At 35.1% G+C, this 19,516-nt stretch overlaps 1 protein-coding gene across 5 annotated transcripts in view; it reads left to right on the forward strand.

The window, feature by feature from the left end:
• Positions 1-19,516, forward strand: part of SEPTIN7 (septin 7) — a 118,727-nt gene extending 99,211 nt beyond the window's left edge. For all 5 annotated transcript variants that reach the window (XM_060632883.3, XM_078440589.2, XM_060632880.3 and 2 more), the window contains 4 exons: positions 1,901-2,026; positions 12,509-12,644; positions 17,251-17,390; positions 18,412-19,516. In XM_060632883.3, the coding sequence (XP_060488866.1) occupies positions 1,901-2,026; positions 12,509-12,644; positions 17,251-17,390; positions 18,412-18,451 (442 nt within the window). In that variant the 3' untranslated portion in view covers positions 18,452-19,516. The remainder of the gene's footprint in view (positions 1-1,900; positions 2,027-12,508; positions 12,645-17,250; positions 17,391-18,411) is intronic.

Consider the following 19,516-nt stretch of genomic DNA (forward strand, 5'->3'; position numbering starts at 1 on the left):
ATCTTAAAAAGTAACGTGGGAGCACCTAGGTGACTTAGTCAGCTGAGTGTCCAACTCTCGATTTCAGCTCAAGTCATGATCCCAGGGACATGGGATGGCGCATAGGGTCTGCTTAAGATTCTCATTCTCTCTCTCTCTCTCTCTCTCTCTCTCTCAAAAAAGATAAAAATAAAGTGAAGTATATTTAAATAGGTGGAAACAGAGACCATTATATCCTGAAAAAAAATCTGAACTAGGTATGATAAAGAAGGTTATTTTAGGGAAAGGGAAAAATCTTTCATTATCTAAAATGTTAGATGACATTAACAGAAATAGCTTGCTTAAACAGTTAATAAATTCACCTTGTTTTTATTTTACACATCTTGTATTTCAACTACTAAGTGCTCCACCTCAGGTCCTGTGGTGATTTTTGAGTGATTCCATAATGAGGTAATCTATATTTAAAATACAACAAGTATTTTTATATTGGTACAGTTATTTGTTTTTATTATTCTCTACTTAGAGAAACTGGTAACAGTAATTTGTTCCAGAAAATCAACAGTATTTATCTTACCTCAGCTTTAATATTTAGTTACCAATTTTTTAAAACCGACTGTTATATGCTATTTGTCTCAAGAGTACAAGAAGTGATGGCAAAAATATTTCTTACAAAGGGCAGCTTATAGTAAAGTTGAAAAGGTTGTGTGGTGTTATCCATAACATATACTGGTACCAAAAAATGACTGACCACCAAGGAGAAAATTGTTAGGGGTTTGAGTCACTCAACTTCAAGGCTGGGAAGAGCTTTCAAAGCAGTAGGATTCTTAAGTTTGAAGAGTCCGTGACAAATTAGCATGAGCTATTCCATCTCAACCGCTGGATATTCTAGGAATAAAGAGCTACCTGACTCGACTGACATGGAAAGGGGTAGTGGCCATGAAGAGGATAAATTCAACAAAGAAAAGAGCATAAAGAAAATGAGAATTGAGGAAAACCGAGAAGTACCCCTTAGGATGAGTTAAACTATCAGAGATTGCATGGAAATGCCCATTAGTAGAAGATGAGTCGGGGTAATTGAAAATCACCTTCTCTTCATAAAGGGAAAGTACATGTTTTCTGGATAGCAGGAGAAATAAAAATACGGTGCACCTTTATGTTTGTTTCCCGGAAGGGAGATTTGGCAAAGTGGTGGGCATGGAAGATGGAGTATGGCAGAGATAGGAATGGATGATGAGAAAAGGGAGACTCTGATGAATCAGAGTATTGCTACACCAGGTCAGGTAAAGGGAACCATAGAGCAGCTCAGAGTGTCTGTAGTGTCTAAAATCATTAAGGAATGATGAAATTGTCTCCTGTATTGTATAATTCATCTCATATGTGTATTGATTTTATGTATAATAGAAATGCTATGAGCAAAATTCATTTAACCAAAATATCACATTCACTGAACAGTTTGAAGAAATAGGAATATGCTCTAAATTATTTTCCTTGGTTTGAATCCAACTTGATATGTGACCTAAATCCATATATATTACCTCGGTAAAAGCTCAAATCTTAATAATATTGCTAAAAGAAAACCAATTTCTCTTATGTTTTATGAGCTTTGGCAGGAGCTAATCTTCCTCTAATAAAATAAGACATATACTATAAGGGTAAATATTCTTCTGTAGAAGTGTCATACTTTGAGGAGATTTAGAACTCTTAAACTTTCATTTGGAACCTAAATTTCCATTGGTTTCAGGTTTAGCATATTGTATCTTGCTCTGCCTTGAGTATAAGTGAAGATAGGTGAATGTTCTTCCTTAAGAATAGTATTTTTGCTTATTTTAGGTCTAGAAATTTTTGTTTTGGAAAATTTTGAATGTATATCAAGGCTTTCTTCATAGAAGCAAACTGTTGATATGTTGTTTATTTATGACAGAACACACATGCAGGACTTGAAAGATGTCACTAATAATGTACACTATGAGAACTACCGAAGCAGAAAACTGGCAGCTGTGACTTATAATGGAGTTGATAATAACAAGAATAAAGGGCAGCTTACCAAGTAAGTGTACCTTGTTTCCTCCAGAAAAGGTATCATTTATGTAAGTAAATAATCATATTGTTTTCATTTTCGTCAAGTTCTTGGCTACTCATTAGAAAATCGGGATTAATGGTCTTTATGCACAATAGCAGAAATTTATTGTTGTTAAACTTTGTTTTGGCAGTTTTGTATTTTACTACTTAATTTTCACAGGAAGTATTTTATTACCTTGCTCCTTAAGTGAAAGAGCCATGCATTCTCTTTTGGTCATTTGCCATTGTACTTATAATCCATATACCACATGTTTAATAGAACCTCAATTAGAAATCAAATGGCTCCTTCTGCAAATACATTTTTTAAGAGTTTGTGTTAATTCCAGTCTGCTAACATGTAGTGTTATATTCATGTCAGGTGTACTATATAGTGATTCATAATTCCCTATATCACCCAGTGCTCATCACGACAAGTATTCTCCTTGATCCCCATCACCTATTTAACCCATCCCTCCACTCACCCCCCCCCCCCCCCCCACCTCTGGTAACCCTCAGTTTGTTCTCTGCAGTTAAGAGTTTGTTTCTTGGTTTGTCTCTCCCTCTCTCAATCTCTCTTTTTCTCTTTGCTCATTTGTTTGGTTTTCTTTTTTTTTTTTTTTTAACGTTTATCTGTTTTCGAGGGGGCAGGGGAAGGGCAGAGAGAGAGAGAGGGAGACATAGAATCCAAAGCAAGCTCCAGGTTCCAAGCTGTCAGCACAGAACCTGATGTGGGGCTCAAACTCATGAATTGTGAGGTCATGACCTGAGCTGAAGTTGGACGGTTAACTGACTGAGCCACCAGGTGCCCCTTTTTTGTTTTGTTTCTTAAATTCCACATGTGAGTGAAATCCTATGGTATTTGTCTTTCTCTGACTTTATTTCACTTAGCATTATACTCTCTAGCACCATCCATGTTGTTGCAAAGGGCAAAAGTTCATTATTTTTTTTAATGGCTGAATAATATTCCTGTGTGTGTGTGTGTGTGTGTGTGTGTGTGTACACACCATATCTTCTTTATCCATTCATCTATGGATGCACACCTGAGCTGCTTCCATATCTTGGCTATTGTAAATAATGCTGCTATAAACGTAGGGGCACGTGTATCTGCAAATACACTTTTTTTAAGGGCAGGGAACAGTTACTACCAAGATCTCTTAACTGATTTTACTTTTAAGATAAACATTCTATAGTCTCTTTATGGAGACTAAATATAGAGCTTCTACCCTTTGTCTTTTTAAATAAACCATTTGGTAGCAGAGTTTTCACTAACATTGTGTAGAAACAAGGGACAGGACCAAACAAAAGGAATATTTAGATGAATGTAGTCTTGGTTACCTTCTCCATTCCTATTCGGTATTTCCAGGGAGTAAATTAGCTTGAGTCTGGATTTCTTCTCTTGCTTATTAGAGTAGTGTCAGTGACTGCAGGGTGTGTAGTGTCACCCTGCTGAGCTAGTCCGTATCTCAAGCTGTGGTGGTTTATGATGGGGTGGGAGAAAGAGGTGTGTGAGGAGGCCTGTGAGTTAGCTGGCGGAGTTCTTGCTAACAGTATCTGTGCCCCATTTTTCCTTTATTTGGGACTGTTGAAGATCGTAAGGATTATGAAAACCATTTTAACATTGTGTATACATTTGTAGCAGGTGTTATCTACCATTAGAGGATGATCCTGAAGGATCATCTGTATCAGTAATGAAAAAGGCAAGTTAGCAAAGTGGCAGTATAGTACTATGTTTTATAGTGGTCAGCATTCCTTAAAATGGAAAAGAAAATGCTCCTTTTTTCTTTTTTAGTTATGTCTCCACAATGGCCCTAAATTCCAGAAGAAAGCAAACAAAGCATTATTAGTCACTGGCAGACACAAACAGTTCTCTTTTACAACTGATCTTAGATCTGACTTCATGTTTATTTCCTTCTATATTTTGCTAATGATGTTGGGGTCATAGACCCTTTGAAGTAGAATTTCTTTTTAGGCTATTAACATGCTTATATTTGAGGAACTTTACTGATCAATTCCTGTGTTTTCTGGTTTTAAGGATCTCCTTGTTAAAAAGGTAAATTTCTAGGTTTAAAAATTGGCAAGAGATTCTGATTCAGTAGATGTGGGATGGACTTGAGAGTTTATATTTTTAATAAGCGACCTAGATGGTTCTGATACAGGTGATTAGTCATGTATGTTTTGCGAAACAGTTTACTACTGCTGTTTTAAAAACTGATTTGGTTAATATTTCAACAATTTGTTTACATTTAAAATACAAAATTCTATTTGAGATAAGGTTTAGTGAGTAAGAAAAAGACTTTTAATCTGCTTGTTTTTAGCAACATTTGTATCCGACAGCTTTATTTAGCACAAAAACATAAGGCTCCATCATAGTAAATATTGTTCATAAAATTCTAATCCGTTTTAAATGCATCTTACTCGGGCTCTGTGCTGACAGCTCAGAGCCTGGAGCCTGTTTCAGATTCTGTGTCTCCCTCTCTCTCTGCTCCTCACCTGTTCATGCTCTGTCTCTCTCTGTCTCAAAAATAAATAAACATTAAAAAAAAAAAAAATTTAAAAAAAAAAAAAGGGGGTGCCTGGGTGGCTTGGTCGGTTAAGCGTCCGACTTCGGCTCAGGTCATGATCTCACGGTCTGTGAGTTCGAGCCCCGCGTCGGGCTCTGTGCTGACAGCTCAGAGCCTGGAGCCTGTTTCAGATTCTGTGTCTCCCTCTCTCTCTGCTCCTCACCTGTTTATGCTCTGTCTCTCTCTGTCTCAAAAATAAATAAACATTAAAAAAAAAAAATTAAATGCATCTTACTAACTTAGGGACTTTTTAATTGTTTAAAAGAAAACGATGTGTAATTAAAGCCACCAATAATTTTATATGTGAAAGGGGAATGTGCTATCAGTACATGTTATTCCTTAAATGTATGCAGTTAATGTGTGACTTTTTTTCTTTTAAACATTTGTTCATGTCCTAGAAATAAGGAATTGTTTTCACATTTCTAATAGAAGGCTTTTAAAATAGTGGTATTGTGATATTTCTGCTGTTGGATTCAGGTAAGGCAATTCAGAGAAAAATAGTGAACCTTACAGTGTTGTTAAAAATTCTTTTGCAGAAGTAGAATTCTAGTGTGGATTACTTGAGTTAAACTATATAACTGAGGCAAAAACATAAAAAGTAGAATTCTGTTGGAAATGTGTTTCTTAATGAGATGAATCATGTCCAAACTTTGTCTCTGAAAGTAATAAAAATATCTGTACTGCTAAAAAGCAAATTGCCTGAGGAGTTAGTACACTATTTTATGTTAATAGTAAGTAGAAAAATATCTTTAAAGATTGAACCAGTTGGGGAATGGCATGATTAGAATAGATATTGATATGATTTATTACATTGGGTTTTTACTACTTTATTGAGTAATATACTGAATCTGAAGGAAGTCACTTGGACGTTTTATCTATTGGTTGTATCTTCTATTATCTTGAAAATGTTAGCAATTTCAGAAATCATTGCAGCTGAATGTTTTTGTTGTTTAAATCAGTATCAGCAACTTGTGCTTTAGCTAATGTTAACGTGCTAAAAACTAAGGACTGATTCATGAGGAACTGAAAAGAATGGCTAATATTTAAATAGGTGATGTAGGGGTGCCTGAGTGGCTCAGTCAGTTAAGCATCCAACTTGGACTCAGCTCATGATCTCACAGCTTGTGGGTTCGAGCCCCACATCGGGCTCCATGCTGACAGCTCAGAGCCTGGAGCCTGCTTCGGATTCTGTATCTCCCTCTCTCTCTCTGCCCCTTCCCTGCTCGCCTGTGTGCGCGCACTCTCTCTCTCTCTTTCTCTCTCTCTCTGAAAAATAAAATAAAACATTAAAAATTTTAAACGTGATATAAGCAAATGTGAATTTAGGCTTCTTAGTGATGTTCTAGTTGTATTGCTTTCAAGGGACTCTTCCCTCCATAGCAGTGCATCCTTTGATAATACTGGCAGGGAGAGGTTGAGGTTGTGGGGAGTTTGGAGTGGAAGAGTCAGAGTAATTAAACAAAAATTGCCACTTTTCTAACCACCTCCCTCCATTATGTATCTGAACTCAGCATCCCAGCATGGACCCAAATACTGCATTACTAACAGCTAACATCACAGTTAGCTTGTTCGAAGCATGCTTAATACTGGGAGATACACTGTATGGAATTTTGTTATAGTACTTTGATTAATCACTGAAGAAGACTTCTCTTGTCACCTGGAGGGTTTTACACCTCCAGATATACCTAGGACAATGTACCTCAGCTTAAGGGCTGGTTAAGAGGGAATAGGTCTTCTGTAAAGTGAGCTATCGGTAACTTGAAAATTTGTAATTTGGAAATTTTCAGGCAGATCACTTTAGGCAAGACTTTATGGAAGTTGAGGATCTGGAAATTGATTCTCTTAAAACTGCAGAGGCTCAAGTAACCTTTGGAAGACTTCATATAAACGGAGAACCTAGTTTAAAGACCATTGAACTGGAGAATCTCTTTGGTTCTTAAAAACAGCTGTCATTTTATCACTTTGCGTAGTCTGTAAATAGCATCTGCAGGCAATTTGAGAAAGAAAGAAAATTGATAATAAGGTCATTTATTTATCTGCTGATTGCTAATGGACCTGTGTATTTTCCACTGCCCTCATAAAATATTTATACATGTACAAATCTATTAAAAATTTAGTTATAGGGGTGCCTGGGTGGCTCAGTCGGTTAAGCGTCTGGCTCAGGTCATGATCTCATGGTTTGTGAGTTTGAGCACTGCATTGGGCTCTGTGCTGTCAGCGCAGAGCCGGCTTCTGATCCCCTGTTCCCCCCCTCTCTCTGCTCTTCCCCCATTTATGTGTGCATGTGCACTCTCTCAAAAACAAAGATTTTTTAATAATTAGTTATATTGACCTTTATATGGCAATGTATACTCTACAAAGTGCTAATCACACTTTAGTTTTAGAATAAAAGCTATCTTTTTAACAAGCATTTAGTAGTAAAATAATCTCGTATTTAATTTTCTGAGGCAGTTTTGGATGGACTGTAGAGTGTACTAAACAGTGGTCAAATATTTGGTTTGTATAGCTGAAAATATGCCTTTTTGTTAGGTTAGTGGTCCTAGAATGATTATATTTTGGAAGGATATAAAATAAGATTTAGATATCACATTGTACATCTTAAATTTATACAGTATTATATGTCAATTATGTCTCAGTAAAACTGTGAAGAAACCAAGATTTAGATTATGTGGTTAAAATCTGAAAAGTAGCTGAGTTTATCTCATCAAATGCTATTTTGTCTCAAGGTCAAAGTCTGGAAAAGTGGGAACTATTCCTAGCAGCTATTCAGGTATTGCCTGTATCTGGCAAAGAAAATACCAAGTCATTTATTTTAAGTACTTCTTAAATCCTCAGGGCGAGTGTATCTTGTTCACCCCTGACTGGAGAGTGGAGGGTGGTAGGCAATTTGAAGGAACAGAGAGGGAGGTCAAGTTCCAGATCAAAGAAGATTGAACAAGGGGTTGTAAAAGAAAAGAGAGAAGAATTAGCCATATCCAGATGGCAGATCTCTTAAAGAAAGAAAGGTGATCCCCAGTAAGAGGAAGGTTTTATTTGTTTTGTTGTGTTTTGTTTTTGCTAAACGTGCTTCTTAAAGTTATTCCTTCCTTGATCTTCTTTTGTATGTTTTACTTAAAACCACATTTGATTGGTAACTCTCATGAACTGTTGTCTATCATTGATTGATACCTTGCTTCAAGTTGGGCATACCCTGTTCCTCTTTCCCATACACTATTTTTCTGTTTTCTATAGCCTTCTCCATCTGTAAGCTTGGGAAAACTTTATGGATGACAAAATTCCTAGAAAGGACTAAAAATACATATTTTCAAAGGCTGATTTTTAGAGCGCCCTTAGTACATGACAGAGTTTTCATTGAAAGAGAAATAAAGACAGTTTTCTGAAGTTTCCCAAAGTTTTTTCAAAGACTTAAATTTATTCAGTTGTATCCTTTACCCTTTGTTCAGACGTCCTTTCATGAAAATATAATAGTAGTAGAATATTGTTTTGTTTACTTTCGGTTATAATGCTCTCACTTGGCAAAATAAAATGTTGGTAACTATTGTTTCCCAAAAATTTTGGAAATTTTTATTGCTCTTTGAAATCCATGTAAATGAAATTCCTTTGAAAATTTTTGTATGAAAATTGCTACATGTCTGTTTCCACAGTGGCCTAACCATTGATGCAAAAGTATGTGAATGTATTTGTTTAATGTGTTCTTCAGGAAAGACCACACATAATTTAAATGAAATGTGTTTGTTTTCTCTTACACTCAAAATGTGGGTCATGTAACACCACCACAGTAAAACCTTACTAGGTCAGCCTTGTGTGGTCCTTGCTGTCATTTTTCGTTGGTCACATGAAAGGGTGAATCATCTGGTGGCTTTCAGGAACCATAAACCTTTAAAGAGATCCCTAGGAGGAGCTGTGTTATATCTTTGGAGATTTAGCATGATACTCAAGTTATGTTATAGACTTTTTTTTTTTTTCCTTTTTAAAAAACTTTTACCTGGACCTTTCATTTCTTTGGCTGAGTCCCTTTAAATTTCTCTGACAAGTTTATAAAAACATTAAAAAAAAAAAAAAGTTTAAAAAAAAAAATTTCTCTGACAAGTTTAAGTGAATAAGCTTTAGCATGTCTATGTGTGTAAAGAACAATTTCCCATTAAAAAGCAGTTAGGCTGGGGCGCCTGGGTGGCTCAGTCAGTTAACCATCCAACTTTGGCTCAGGTCATGATCTCAGGGTTTGTGATTCGAGCTCCACGTGGGGCTCTGTGCTGACAGCTCAGAGCCTGGAGCCTGCTTCGGATTCTGTGTCTCCCTCTCTCTCTGCCCCTCCTCCACTGGCACCCTGTGTCTTTCTCTCTCAAAAATAAATAAACATTAAAAAAAAAAATTTTTTTTTAAAGCAGTTAGGCTATGATACAATTTAAATGGTTTTTCTGATCCTCTAGTTAAAAAGGTTTTATTTGGAAAAAAATAATGTGATGAAAAAAAGTGATCCTTCTTCCTGTGTTTCCTACATTGTAAGCACAATATTGTATTACAGTTTCCTAAATATCACTTTCATAACGATGACTACAAATGTGGTGCTAATTTAAGATTTCAAAGATCATTTTTACTGATGAGAGGCTTAAAAAAATTTATTTTAGATATGTATAACCATTTTTTTATAATACTGGAATATCAGTTCATTTGATCAGAAGTCAAGTATTTTTACAAGGCTGAAAAACTTAAAGTATCTCAGATACGAAATATTGTAAATATTTCCTTTTTTGGAAGTACATGTATTTAAATAGGTTTAAAAATTTGAGCAGGCTGTCAGAAGATAATTGCACAGCATGCTTATTTTCATAATGATTTGGTATAGTAATTAACAGAATTTTGGGAAAGAAATTAACTAACTTTAACAAATTTTGCCGTAAACTTTGCTTTAGGGCACATACTTTAAATTACTTAATTGTGACGTCTCTGAATTTGCCTTTAATTGTTGCTTTTAGTGTGGTTTACTCTAAGTGTTTTAAGTCTCCGTTTTTTGTTCTTTTAGATATGACACAGTTGAAGGCATGTAAGTTTTTTTCTTTTAAGATGTAAAGGTTTTTAATAAATTTAGAATTTAAAAGCAAATTTCAAAATATAGTCTTTCCGCCTAGAGTTATCTAAATAAAAATCAAAATAACAGTGGTTACTTTTGGTTAGCTGGTAACCTTTTCATGTGCAAATTATACCATGAGTTCTTTGAATTTACATGAATTGCCTTTTTCCTCCCAAGGATAAAATTAAATGAGCATTTTATTATAAGGAGGAATATATATTTAATTTTAAAATCAGTCTGAGTTTCTAATTTATTTACTATACAGTTTTGAACTATGTTTTCAGATTACGCCAATATTGTTGGATAGTCTCAGTTGCTTAAACATACATATTCAGTTAAAACTGTCCATTAAAAAAATAGTTATTAGATTATTTCTCTTCTAGAGGCTAAAAATGTTCTGGGAGATGGAATAAGTGAGGTTTATAGACTCAAAATCTAACAAAAGCTTTGGACCCTCTCACCGGAAGAATGCTTGCATGGACACACATGTTTAGTATGTCATTTCAGGGGATTCATTGCCACTCTGCTCAAGAGATTGGAAGCCCCTGTACCAAAACACCTGCCATAGATATGAGAACTACATTATCAAGGAGGGCCTTAACTTTTAATGAAATAATGATATTTACATTTAAAAATTTATTTCAGAGGCTCAGGCGATTAAGCGTCTGATTACAGCTCAGGATGTTCTCTCAAGGCTTATGGGTTTGAGCCCTGCATCGGTCTCTGTGCTGACAGTGCAGAGCCTGCCTTGGATCCTCTGTCCCCACTCTCTCTGCCCTTCCCCTACTCGTGCGCTCACGCTCTCTCTCGCTCTCGAAAATAAACATTAAAAAAATTTTTAACAATTTTGTTCAGTTGACCTCACTTTTTGAATGCAGGTTTTTGTTCTAAGTTAATGTTTGGTTTAGTTTCATTTTCAGAACTTCTGATTAATTGTTTAATTGCTAAAATATACTGCAGGTTTGTAAGTTTACTTTTGGTGAAGAACTATTCTTCAGTTAGCATTTTATTCTAGATTACACTAATTGCAAAAACAGATCATCTTGATCACAGCAGTGCTTCATGGCTTTGTCCTCCCTTTTTGGTAAGAAAAATCCATAGCCAGTGTTCTGACCTGTTGCTCTTGTTGAATATATTCCATCAGGCTCTTTTGTCCTTCTCCTTGATAGGGGGAAGAGGAGTACTGGAAAAATACTCAGCCTCATTAGGAGAGAAATCTACCATAATCAGAGTGTCTCACATCAGGATTAAAGTGACTAACCCTAGAGGTTATGGGTGAAATCCAAGGCCTGATTTTGTTTTTGTTTATAAGCCATGATTTAATTTTTTAAACTGTTTTACTGACATAAAATTCACCAATTTAAATATACAATTCAGTGGTCAAAGGCTGTTTATGTGGAGGCAAAGTAAACAAGTTTTATCAACAAAGTCAGAAGAAGGCCTGCCTCTTTAGGTTGCTCTAGTGTATTGAATACTTTTCAGAGATCCTCAAAGCCACAGAGTACATGTTTCTTTCTTCCCTGGGACTATAGTAAGTTGCTGATAATTTTATGTTCCCTTGTGTCTGTGAGTATGCTAGCCATTATATAAAGCTCATCTGCAGTATTTTTCAACATGAAAATTTTGAACAAAATTGTGTAGAGAATTGAGCCTGTGGACCTTAATGTTAGTAGACTGAAATACTTCCATTCAACTATGCTTGTGTCTGTTTTCTGGCATTTCAAAAAAAAATTACTAGGATATTTATTTGCTTCTGATTCTTTCTCATGTGTATGCATCTATGTATGTGTTTTTTTATCACCAGTACATGTTTTAAAGTAAGACAGAAACTTTAGACACTAAAATAGGTAGAATGAATTTTCATAATCAGTGAAATTACCATAAATGGCCTAGAAATGAAAAATGTTCTAGGTATTGACTGGTAGTCATTTCCAGCATGTCATTTCAGTTACTAAAATAAGTCTGAATTGGTGTTAATTAACTTACAATTATAATGTCAGTAATTGTCTTAGAAGAAGAGATTATAACACTTAGAAATTTTTAGAACTACAAATAGGCTATGTATATTAACTTCATTAGCTCAGTTCCTTTTTTCGCATTAAAATTTTGTTGAGGGGTGCCTGGATGGCTCAGTCAGTTAAGTGTCTGACTTCGGCTCAGGTCATGATCTCATGGTTCTTGAGTTCAAGCCCCACGTCAGGCTCTGTGCTGACAGCACAGAGCCTGGAGCCTGCTTCAAATTCTGTGTCTCCCTCTCTCTCTGCCTCTCTCCTACTTGTGCTCTGTCTCTGTCTCTCTCTCTCTCTCAAAAATAAATAAAATGTAAAAAAATAAAAAATACAAAAAATAAATAAAATTTTGTTGAAAGTACAAAATTAAATAATTTTCTTCTCATTTTCCATGCTGTGAGTATAATTTAGGAATGTTTCCTTTCCATTTTCCTTCTACAGTTTATTTTATGTGTCATCTTTAGATTGGTATGCACTAACTAGCTTTAGAGAAACCTCCTGCTAACAGTTTGTTACTCATGTCTCTTTTCATAATAATTGTTCACTAGAGATTCCAGTTTAAATATAAAACTGGAAGGAAATTCTAGATTAGAAATACAACTTTTGAAGCTTCTAAAGAATTTTTAATGCATTTATACACAAAACTTCAAATCTGTGATCTGTGTCATCTAAGATGGTGTTCAGAATAATTGAAAAATCATTTTCAAGCTTATTTTCAAAAAACAATTTAGTGATGACAGCATCTCATTTGTTTTCATCGCCGTGTCAGAGTTTTGTATCATACTTCTCATTTTTGGACTTCTGATGATTATCCTTAATGTTCACAACAGGAGCCCTCTTGCACAAATGGAAGAAGAAAGAAGGGAGCATGTAGCTAAGATGAAGAAGATGGAGATGGAGATGGAGCAGGTGTTTGAGATGAAGGTCAAAGAAAAAGTTCAAAAACTGAAGGATTCGGAAGCTGAGGTAGAGCCTAACGTTGTCCCGTTACGGACACAGTATTGCTTTTTAAAATGACAAAGGTCTTCAGTAGTCTAGATAATAAAACCTCTCTACACATATTTTTAAAAATTTAATATAATGCCCTAATGTGGCGCCTGAGTGGCTCAGTCAGTTGAGCGTCCAACTTTGGCCTAGGTCATGATCTCAAGGTTCGTGCGTTCGAGCCCCACGTCGGGCTCTGTGCTGACAGCTCGGAGCCTGGAGCCTGTTTTGGATTCTGTGTCTCCCTCTCTCTCTGCCCCTCCCCCACTTGTGCTTGCTCGCTCTCGCTCGCTCTCTCTCTCTCTCTCAAAAAGAAAATAAATATTAAATTAAAGAAAAATATAAAGAAGCTTGGTGCGCCTGGGTGGCTCAGTCGGTTAAGCGTCCGACTTCGGCTCAGGTCATGATCTCAAGGTTCGTGGGTTCGAGCCCCGCATCAGGCTCTGTGCTGACAGCTCGGAGCCTGGAGCCTGCTTCAGATTCTGTGTCTCCCTCTCTCTCTCTCTGCCCCTCCCCCACTGTGGTCACTTACTCTCCCTCTCAAAAATAAATAACATTAAAAAAAATTTAGGGTCACTGCCCTAGTGTAATAAAATGGAGAAATAAAAGCAAGTACTTTGTTTATAATAACGTATGTTTTGATATGTTAGTATTTGAACACATATACTTGGTAGGAAGACATAATAGAATAATTATAATGAATTATGAGTTTTAATGAGCAAATCATGAGAAGTGGAATTATAAGCTATTCCTTATATTCAGTGTAAGAAAAGTAAAGATCAGAGTTTTGGGTGGATGTAAGAATAAAAACTAGTATTAGAATAATCATCATCATCATCATCATCATCATCATCATCAACCAGAGTTACTTGCATATGAATGAGAGAAAGAAAGAGAGAGAGAGAACCTTAACTGAACTAAGGGCATGCCAGGATAAAACAAACAGCCAAAGGAGAGAAAATGAAGGAATGTGATATTCCTGTAAATGAATTGGGCTTATTTGTAATATAGTGTCAGAGTAATTGCTAGTGTTACAAAATTGGTAGAGTAGTGACAAAGCATCCCAACAAGCTTCTTTACGACCTTGGAATCCCTCTATAGATGTTGAGGCATGCATTTAGTTTTTATTAATCAAAAAGACTTTGAAGACATTCCCTTACATTTCCTTCAAGAAGTGAAAGATGGAGGGGAAAAGCACTAACATGAGACTCTATCAAATAAGTAGTTGGTGTGATAGATATTAACATGAAATATTTTTTTAAGTGACCTTTAATGTTAAAATTCAGTGAGATCCCTATGTTTATATGTGGCTCCACTAATAATATTTGTATCTAAATAAATTCAAAGGGGATTCAGATTTATTCTGTTACATCCTTATGGTTGATCTCATTGCCTTTGTAATTACTGTATAAAATACGGAAACCCTCTTTGACTAAATATCTAACGAAGTATTTTAATGCACTAAATAGAATGCATGGAGTGAGTAAAATACTGAAAAATTTTAAAGAAATGTTTTTATTCCACATTAAATTTCTCTTAAATTACTGGGCTTTACATGTAATTTCTTACTTAAAAACAAACAAAACAAAACAAGACAGGGGCACCTGGTTAAGTGTCCGACTCTTGATTTTGTCTCAGGTCATGGTCTCAAACTCTGGGTTGGCCTCTGCTCTGAGCATGGAGCCTGCTTGGGATTCTTTCTCTCTCTCTCTCTCTCTCTCTCTCTCTCTCTCTCTCTCTCTCTGTCTCTCTCTCTCTCTCTCTCTCCATCTCTCAAAATAAATAAACAAACTTAAAAAAAAAGCAACTGTGACTGTTGTTATATTTGTTATAGGCTTAATTCAGCAGAGATACAGAATAGTTCCTTCTTGTTTGAGTTCTCAGAAGACTGCAGGAATAGCAGCCCTGGCACCTGTTATTAAGATGACGTTTTGGAGATTAAATTAAATCTAAGAGTTTGTACCCTTTCGTTAATTAGTGAATAATCTGGAAAAGTCCGTAACAGAAGGGGAATAAAAACAGGAATAATCAAGAGTCTGCATTACCTCCAAACTCAAGATTTCTTTGAAAATCTAAAAGTAGTTACATTTACATTTACTATAGACATATTTTAGAGCTTCCTCCTAAGAGTAAATGTTATAAAGAAATAATTATGAAACTGTAGCCAAAGAACCTTTCAAGAGTTTTTATGATTTCTGTAAATGGTGAAAACAGTTTTGAAAAACTTAACTACTCTTTGAAGTCTGAAATCTTTCTTAGCATGAAAGAACCTGTAAAGAAATCTGGCCAAGTTTCCCCTAATACTGTAAGCCATGTTAAGTATATAAATATATGGGTGAAGGAACCTATTTAACCTTAATAGGTTTTTTTTTTTTTTCAAGTTCATTAGTGCTAAAAGTGTTTGTTTAGGCATAGCTGCTAATGTCCAGCAGCACAGGGCATCAGGCGCACTACTAAGCACCCTTCTTGTGTTATGTCATTAAATCCACACCATAACCCTATGGAGTAGATACTATTGTCCATCTTCCTTTTATTTTCATGAGAGGAAGGATAAATTAACTTGGTCAGTGCTGCATGTATAGTTGTAAGCCATTATTTGAACTCACTTAATTCTTTAAGTTTGCTCTTATTCACCAGATAAATCCACGGTCATGTATCCATAGTTTCAAATCTTAAATCCTGACAAGCTCTGAAAACTGCAAAACCAGACATAGAACTAATAGTTTTATTCCACTTGATGTGAATATTTATAAAATTTACTGCAAAAAAATAGTAATGTGTTTGATTATAGGTGCTACCCTAGACAACCCAGGATGTGTTTTGCAAATGTAGTATGTATATATTTCTCAACGTTTATTTTTTTTTTTTTTTATTTTTGGGACAGAGAGAGACAGAGCATGAACGGGGGAGGGACAGAGAGAGAGGGAGACACAGAATCGGAAACAGGCTCCAGGCTCCGAGCCATCAGCCCAGAGCCCGACGCGGGGCTCGAACTCACGGACCGTGAGATCGTGACCTGGCTGAAGTCGGACGCTTAACCGACTGCGCCACCCAGGCGCCCCTGTATATATTTCTAAGTAGTGTTGCCATTCTAAGATCTGAAGTATTCAGAAGTTTGGAAGACATAACCCCAAGGGTTTCTTGAGAGGGATTGTAACCTGTACTTCTTACCTACGTGCAACTAACACAGAAGATACTTACATACAACAGAAATTTACACATCAAAAATGATGAACACCTGTGAACTTAACTACCCAGCTTAAAAACTAAGACTTCATTAGTTCATTTGAGGCCCTTGTGTGCCTATGGTAGCACTTTTTCTCCTTCTCAGAGGTAACTATTGTGAATTGTGTATTTCTGATTCCCTTGCATTTTTTCTATAACTAAAGGCATTTTCCTGCATTTCTATTTTCTGATATTTTCTTAGTACCTTGTTTGCTATGATCAGGAAGATGATCATAGCATATTTGACTCATGTTTGCTTAAATTTATCTTAGATGGTTTTATTTTTTAGGAATTGCATGAAATATTTGCAGTAGGAGTAAATTTGAAGTCCCTCTCTGTGGGTTTACAAAATAATTGAGAAAATAAATTATATGCAAAATTTCATTATAATCCAAATTCAAGATGTTAACTCACTGATGTAATATGATCATTAGTGGAACATGATTCCTAGACATCTGAAGATTTTGAATATTTTTGGGGTATTAAGTGTATTTAGATTTAATCTGATTTTTTTTTTTTTATTAATGACTATTTTCTTCAGAAATAGACTGACTAGTGCATAAGTGACATTATTTAGTGATCCATTAGGTGAGCTCTCTGTTTCTGCAGTTACTTTGTGTGAGTGTTTCTACTTAGTCAGCATTCTTATACAGCATTGATTTTCAGTGTAGGAAAACCACCTGCATTGGAATCTCTGGGGCTTGTTGAAAATGCAGATTTCTAATCTTAACACTGAAGGATTCTAATTCAGTATGTTTTGGTGAGGTCCAGGGTTCAATATTTTTTAACAGAGCACTCCTGGTGATTTATATGAAAATTAATATTTGAGAAACCACTGCTTTATAAGAATTGGGGGAGCTTCCTATGATCTTGGAGCTCTAAATTTAAGTCTTTATGTATACCTGCTTTCATTCCACTTGTCTTAGCTTTCTGAGCTTAGAATTAGGAGGCAGTTCAAATCCTCATTCTTCTATTTTTCTGGCTAATGATTTTGGGCAAGGGACTTAAACTCTGCAGCTGTTTACTCATTTATACAATGGGGACAGTGATGTCTTATTTGCCTTGCTTCTACATACTTATGAATAATGAAAAGTGAGGTCATAAGATAGGATATGTCCATTGTAAAGTGCAACACAACTGTAAACTTTTTGTACTTTTTTTTCCTATTTCCCAAGATTATTCTCTTGGGTCACTGGCCTCCTATAGGAGAAGAAAACCTAGACAGTGCTTTCCAGGTGGTACTCTGAATTTATAGCACAAGAACTCAGTGCTCATAAGTTTAACATTAGAATGCCTGGGTGAAACCTACTTCTGTTCCTGATTTCTTAAATAGTTTTATTTTATATATCATGCTGTGATTTAGCTCCAAAGGCGCCATGAGCAAATGAAAAAGAACTTGGAAGCACAGCACAAAGAATTAGAGGAAAAACGTCGTCAGTTTGAAGATGAGAAAGCAAACTGGGAAGCCCAACAACGTATTTTAGAACAACAGAACTCTTCCAGGTAATTAATATCAGATTCCCAAGAAATGTGTATATTAATGTTTCAAGGAATTATTGTCTTGTTTATTTTAACAATATTAGCATTTTAAAAGATATTACCCATTATCACACAACCACAATTATTTTCATGGGTGAATATTTTTACATAGATGGATGCAATCTGTCTACTCTAACAGTATTTCTTTTCATTACAAGCATTTTCCATTACTTAACTGTCTTCATAATTATAACTTGGTAGCTTCATCACATTCTCCCCACTTGACTCACCATAATCAATTTCTTACCTCCTCCCCTCAATTGTTGGACATAATAGTTGTGTTCGATCGTCAGCAAGCATAGAAAACACTGCTGCAAAAATCTTTTATACAATTTAGGGCTATGTTTTAATTGTGTTATTTCTTTAGGATTAAGTTCTGAAGGTAAAATATTGGATATGTAATTCCAAATACAACTGATCAATTACTTGTTCTTAATTTACACAAAACTTAGTAATATTTGTACCTTGGTGTTGTTCTTTTCCTTGTTAGTCCCATTTAAAACTGAAAAGTTATATCCCTATAAGAATTCTACAATTTACCCTCACTGCTAAATATTTTCAAGGTTAGACATTTGTTCTATAATGCTTTCCTTCTTTTAATTTTTTCCCCAGTGAAAAGGAAAATCTATTTGTAAAAGCAAATGTAATTGAGAATGCAAATAGTAGAAGAGAAGGTACCCTATTTGATGTCACTTGATCTTTTTCAGTTTGCACTCTTATTTGAGAAGAATTGTTCTCCTACATTAAAACTGGATTTCTGTCCTATTTTTAATGTTTATCCTGAAATTTGGTCAAAATTTGATTGTCTGTTACAGATTTGTATTGTCGTCATTCACTTCTAAATCTGATAATTTTTTAAGCTAAAAAAAGGTAGTGTTTGAAAATCTAACAGTTGTAATTGGGTTAGCCATTGCTACCATCTTATGTTATCTTTAATGTTTATAACATGGCCACTCATTTTGATTATTTTCCTTGAATCATTTAGAACCTTGGAAAAGAACAAGAAGAAAGGGAAGATCTTTTAAACCCTCTATTGACCACCAGTTACGTATTAGTTGCCAATATGCCAGCTTGGACATCAGTGTTTGTTGGATCCGTTTGACCAATTTGCACCAGTTTTATCCTTAATGATGGATTTAACAGCATGACAAAAATTATTATTATTTTTTTGTTCTTGATGGAGATTAAGATGCCTTGAATTGTCTAGGGTGTTGTGTACTTAGAAACTAACAGCTCTAAGTACCTTTCCTACATTTTCTTTTCTTGTTCTTTTTTTTTTCTTTCTTTCTTTCTTTCTTTTTTTTTTTTTTTATTAAACAGATGTCTTCAATTTAATGCAAGAAAACATTTTACTGTTGTACAATCATGTTCTGGTGGTTTGATTGTTTACAAGATATTCCAAAATAAAAGGACTCTGGAAGGTTTTCATTGAGGATAAATTGCCATAATATGATGCAAACTATGCTTCTCTATGATAATTATAATACAAAGGTTCCATTCAGTGCAGCATATACAATAATGTAATTTAGTCTAACACAGTTGACCCTATTTTTTGACACTTCCATTGTTTAAAAATACACATGGAAAAAAATCCTATATGCTTACAATGCACCTAGAGCTTTTTTATAACAACCTTTTTTTGTTTATTTGTTTGTTTTGGATTCTTTAAATATATGTTATTCTCATTTAGTACCCTCTTTAGCCAGAATCTCATTACTGCTTCATTTTTGTAATAACATTTTATTTAGGTATTTTCCATATATTGGCCCTGCTAAAATAGAATATAGCATCTTTCATATGGTAGGAACGAACAAGGAAACTTTCCTTTAATTCCCTTTTTACACTTTATGGTAAGTAGCAGGGGAAAAATGCATTTATAGATCATTTCTAGGCAAAATTGTGAAGCTAACGACCAACCTGTTTCTACCTATGTGCAGTCTCTTTATTTTACTAGAAATGGGAATCATGGCCTCCTGAAAAGAAAAAAAAAGTCACCATTCTGCATTTAGCTGTATTCATATATTGCATTTCTGTATTTTTTTTTGTTTGTATTGTAAAAAATTCACATAATAAACAATGTTGTGATGTAA

This window comes from Panthera onca, chromosome A2 (genome assembly GCF_046562875.1).
Source record: "Panthera onca isolate mPanOnc1 chromosome A2, mPanOnc1 haplotype 2, whole genome shotgun sequence".
NCBI lineage: Eukaryota > Metazoa > Chordata > Mammalia > Carnivora > Felidae > Panthera > Panthera onca.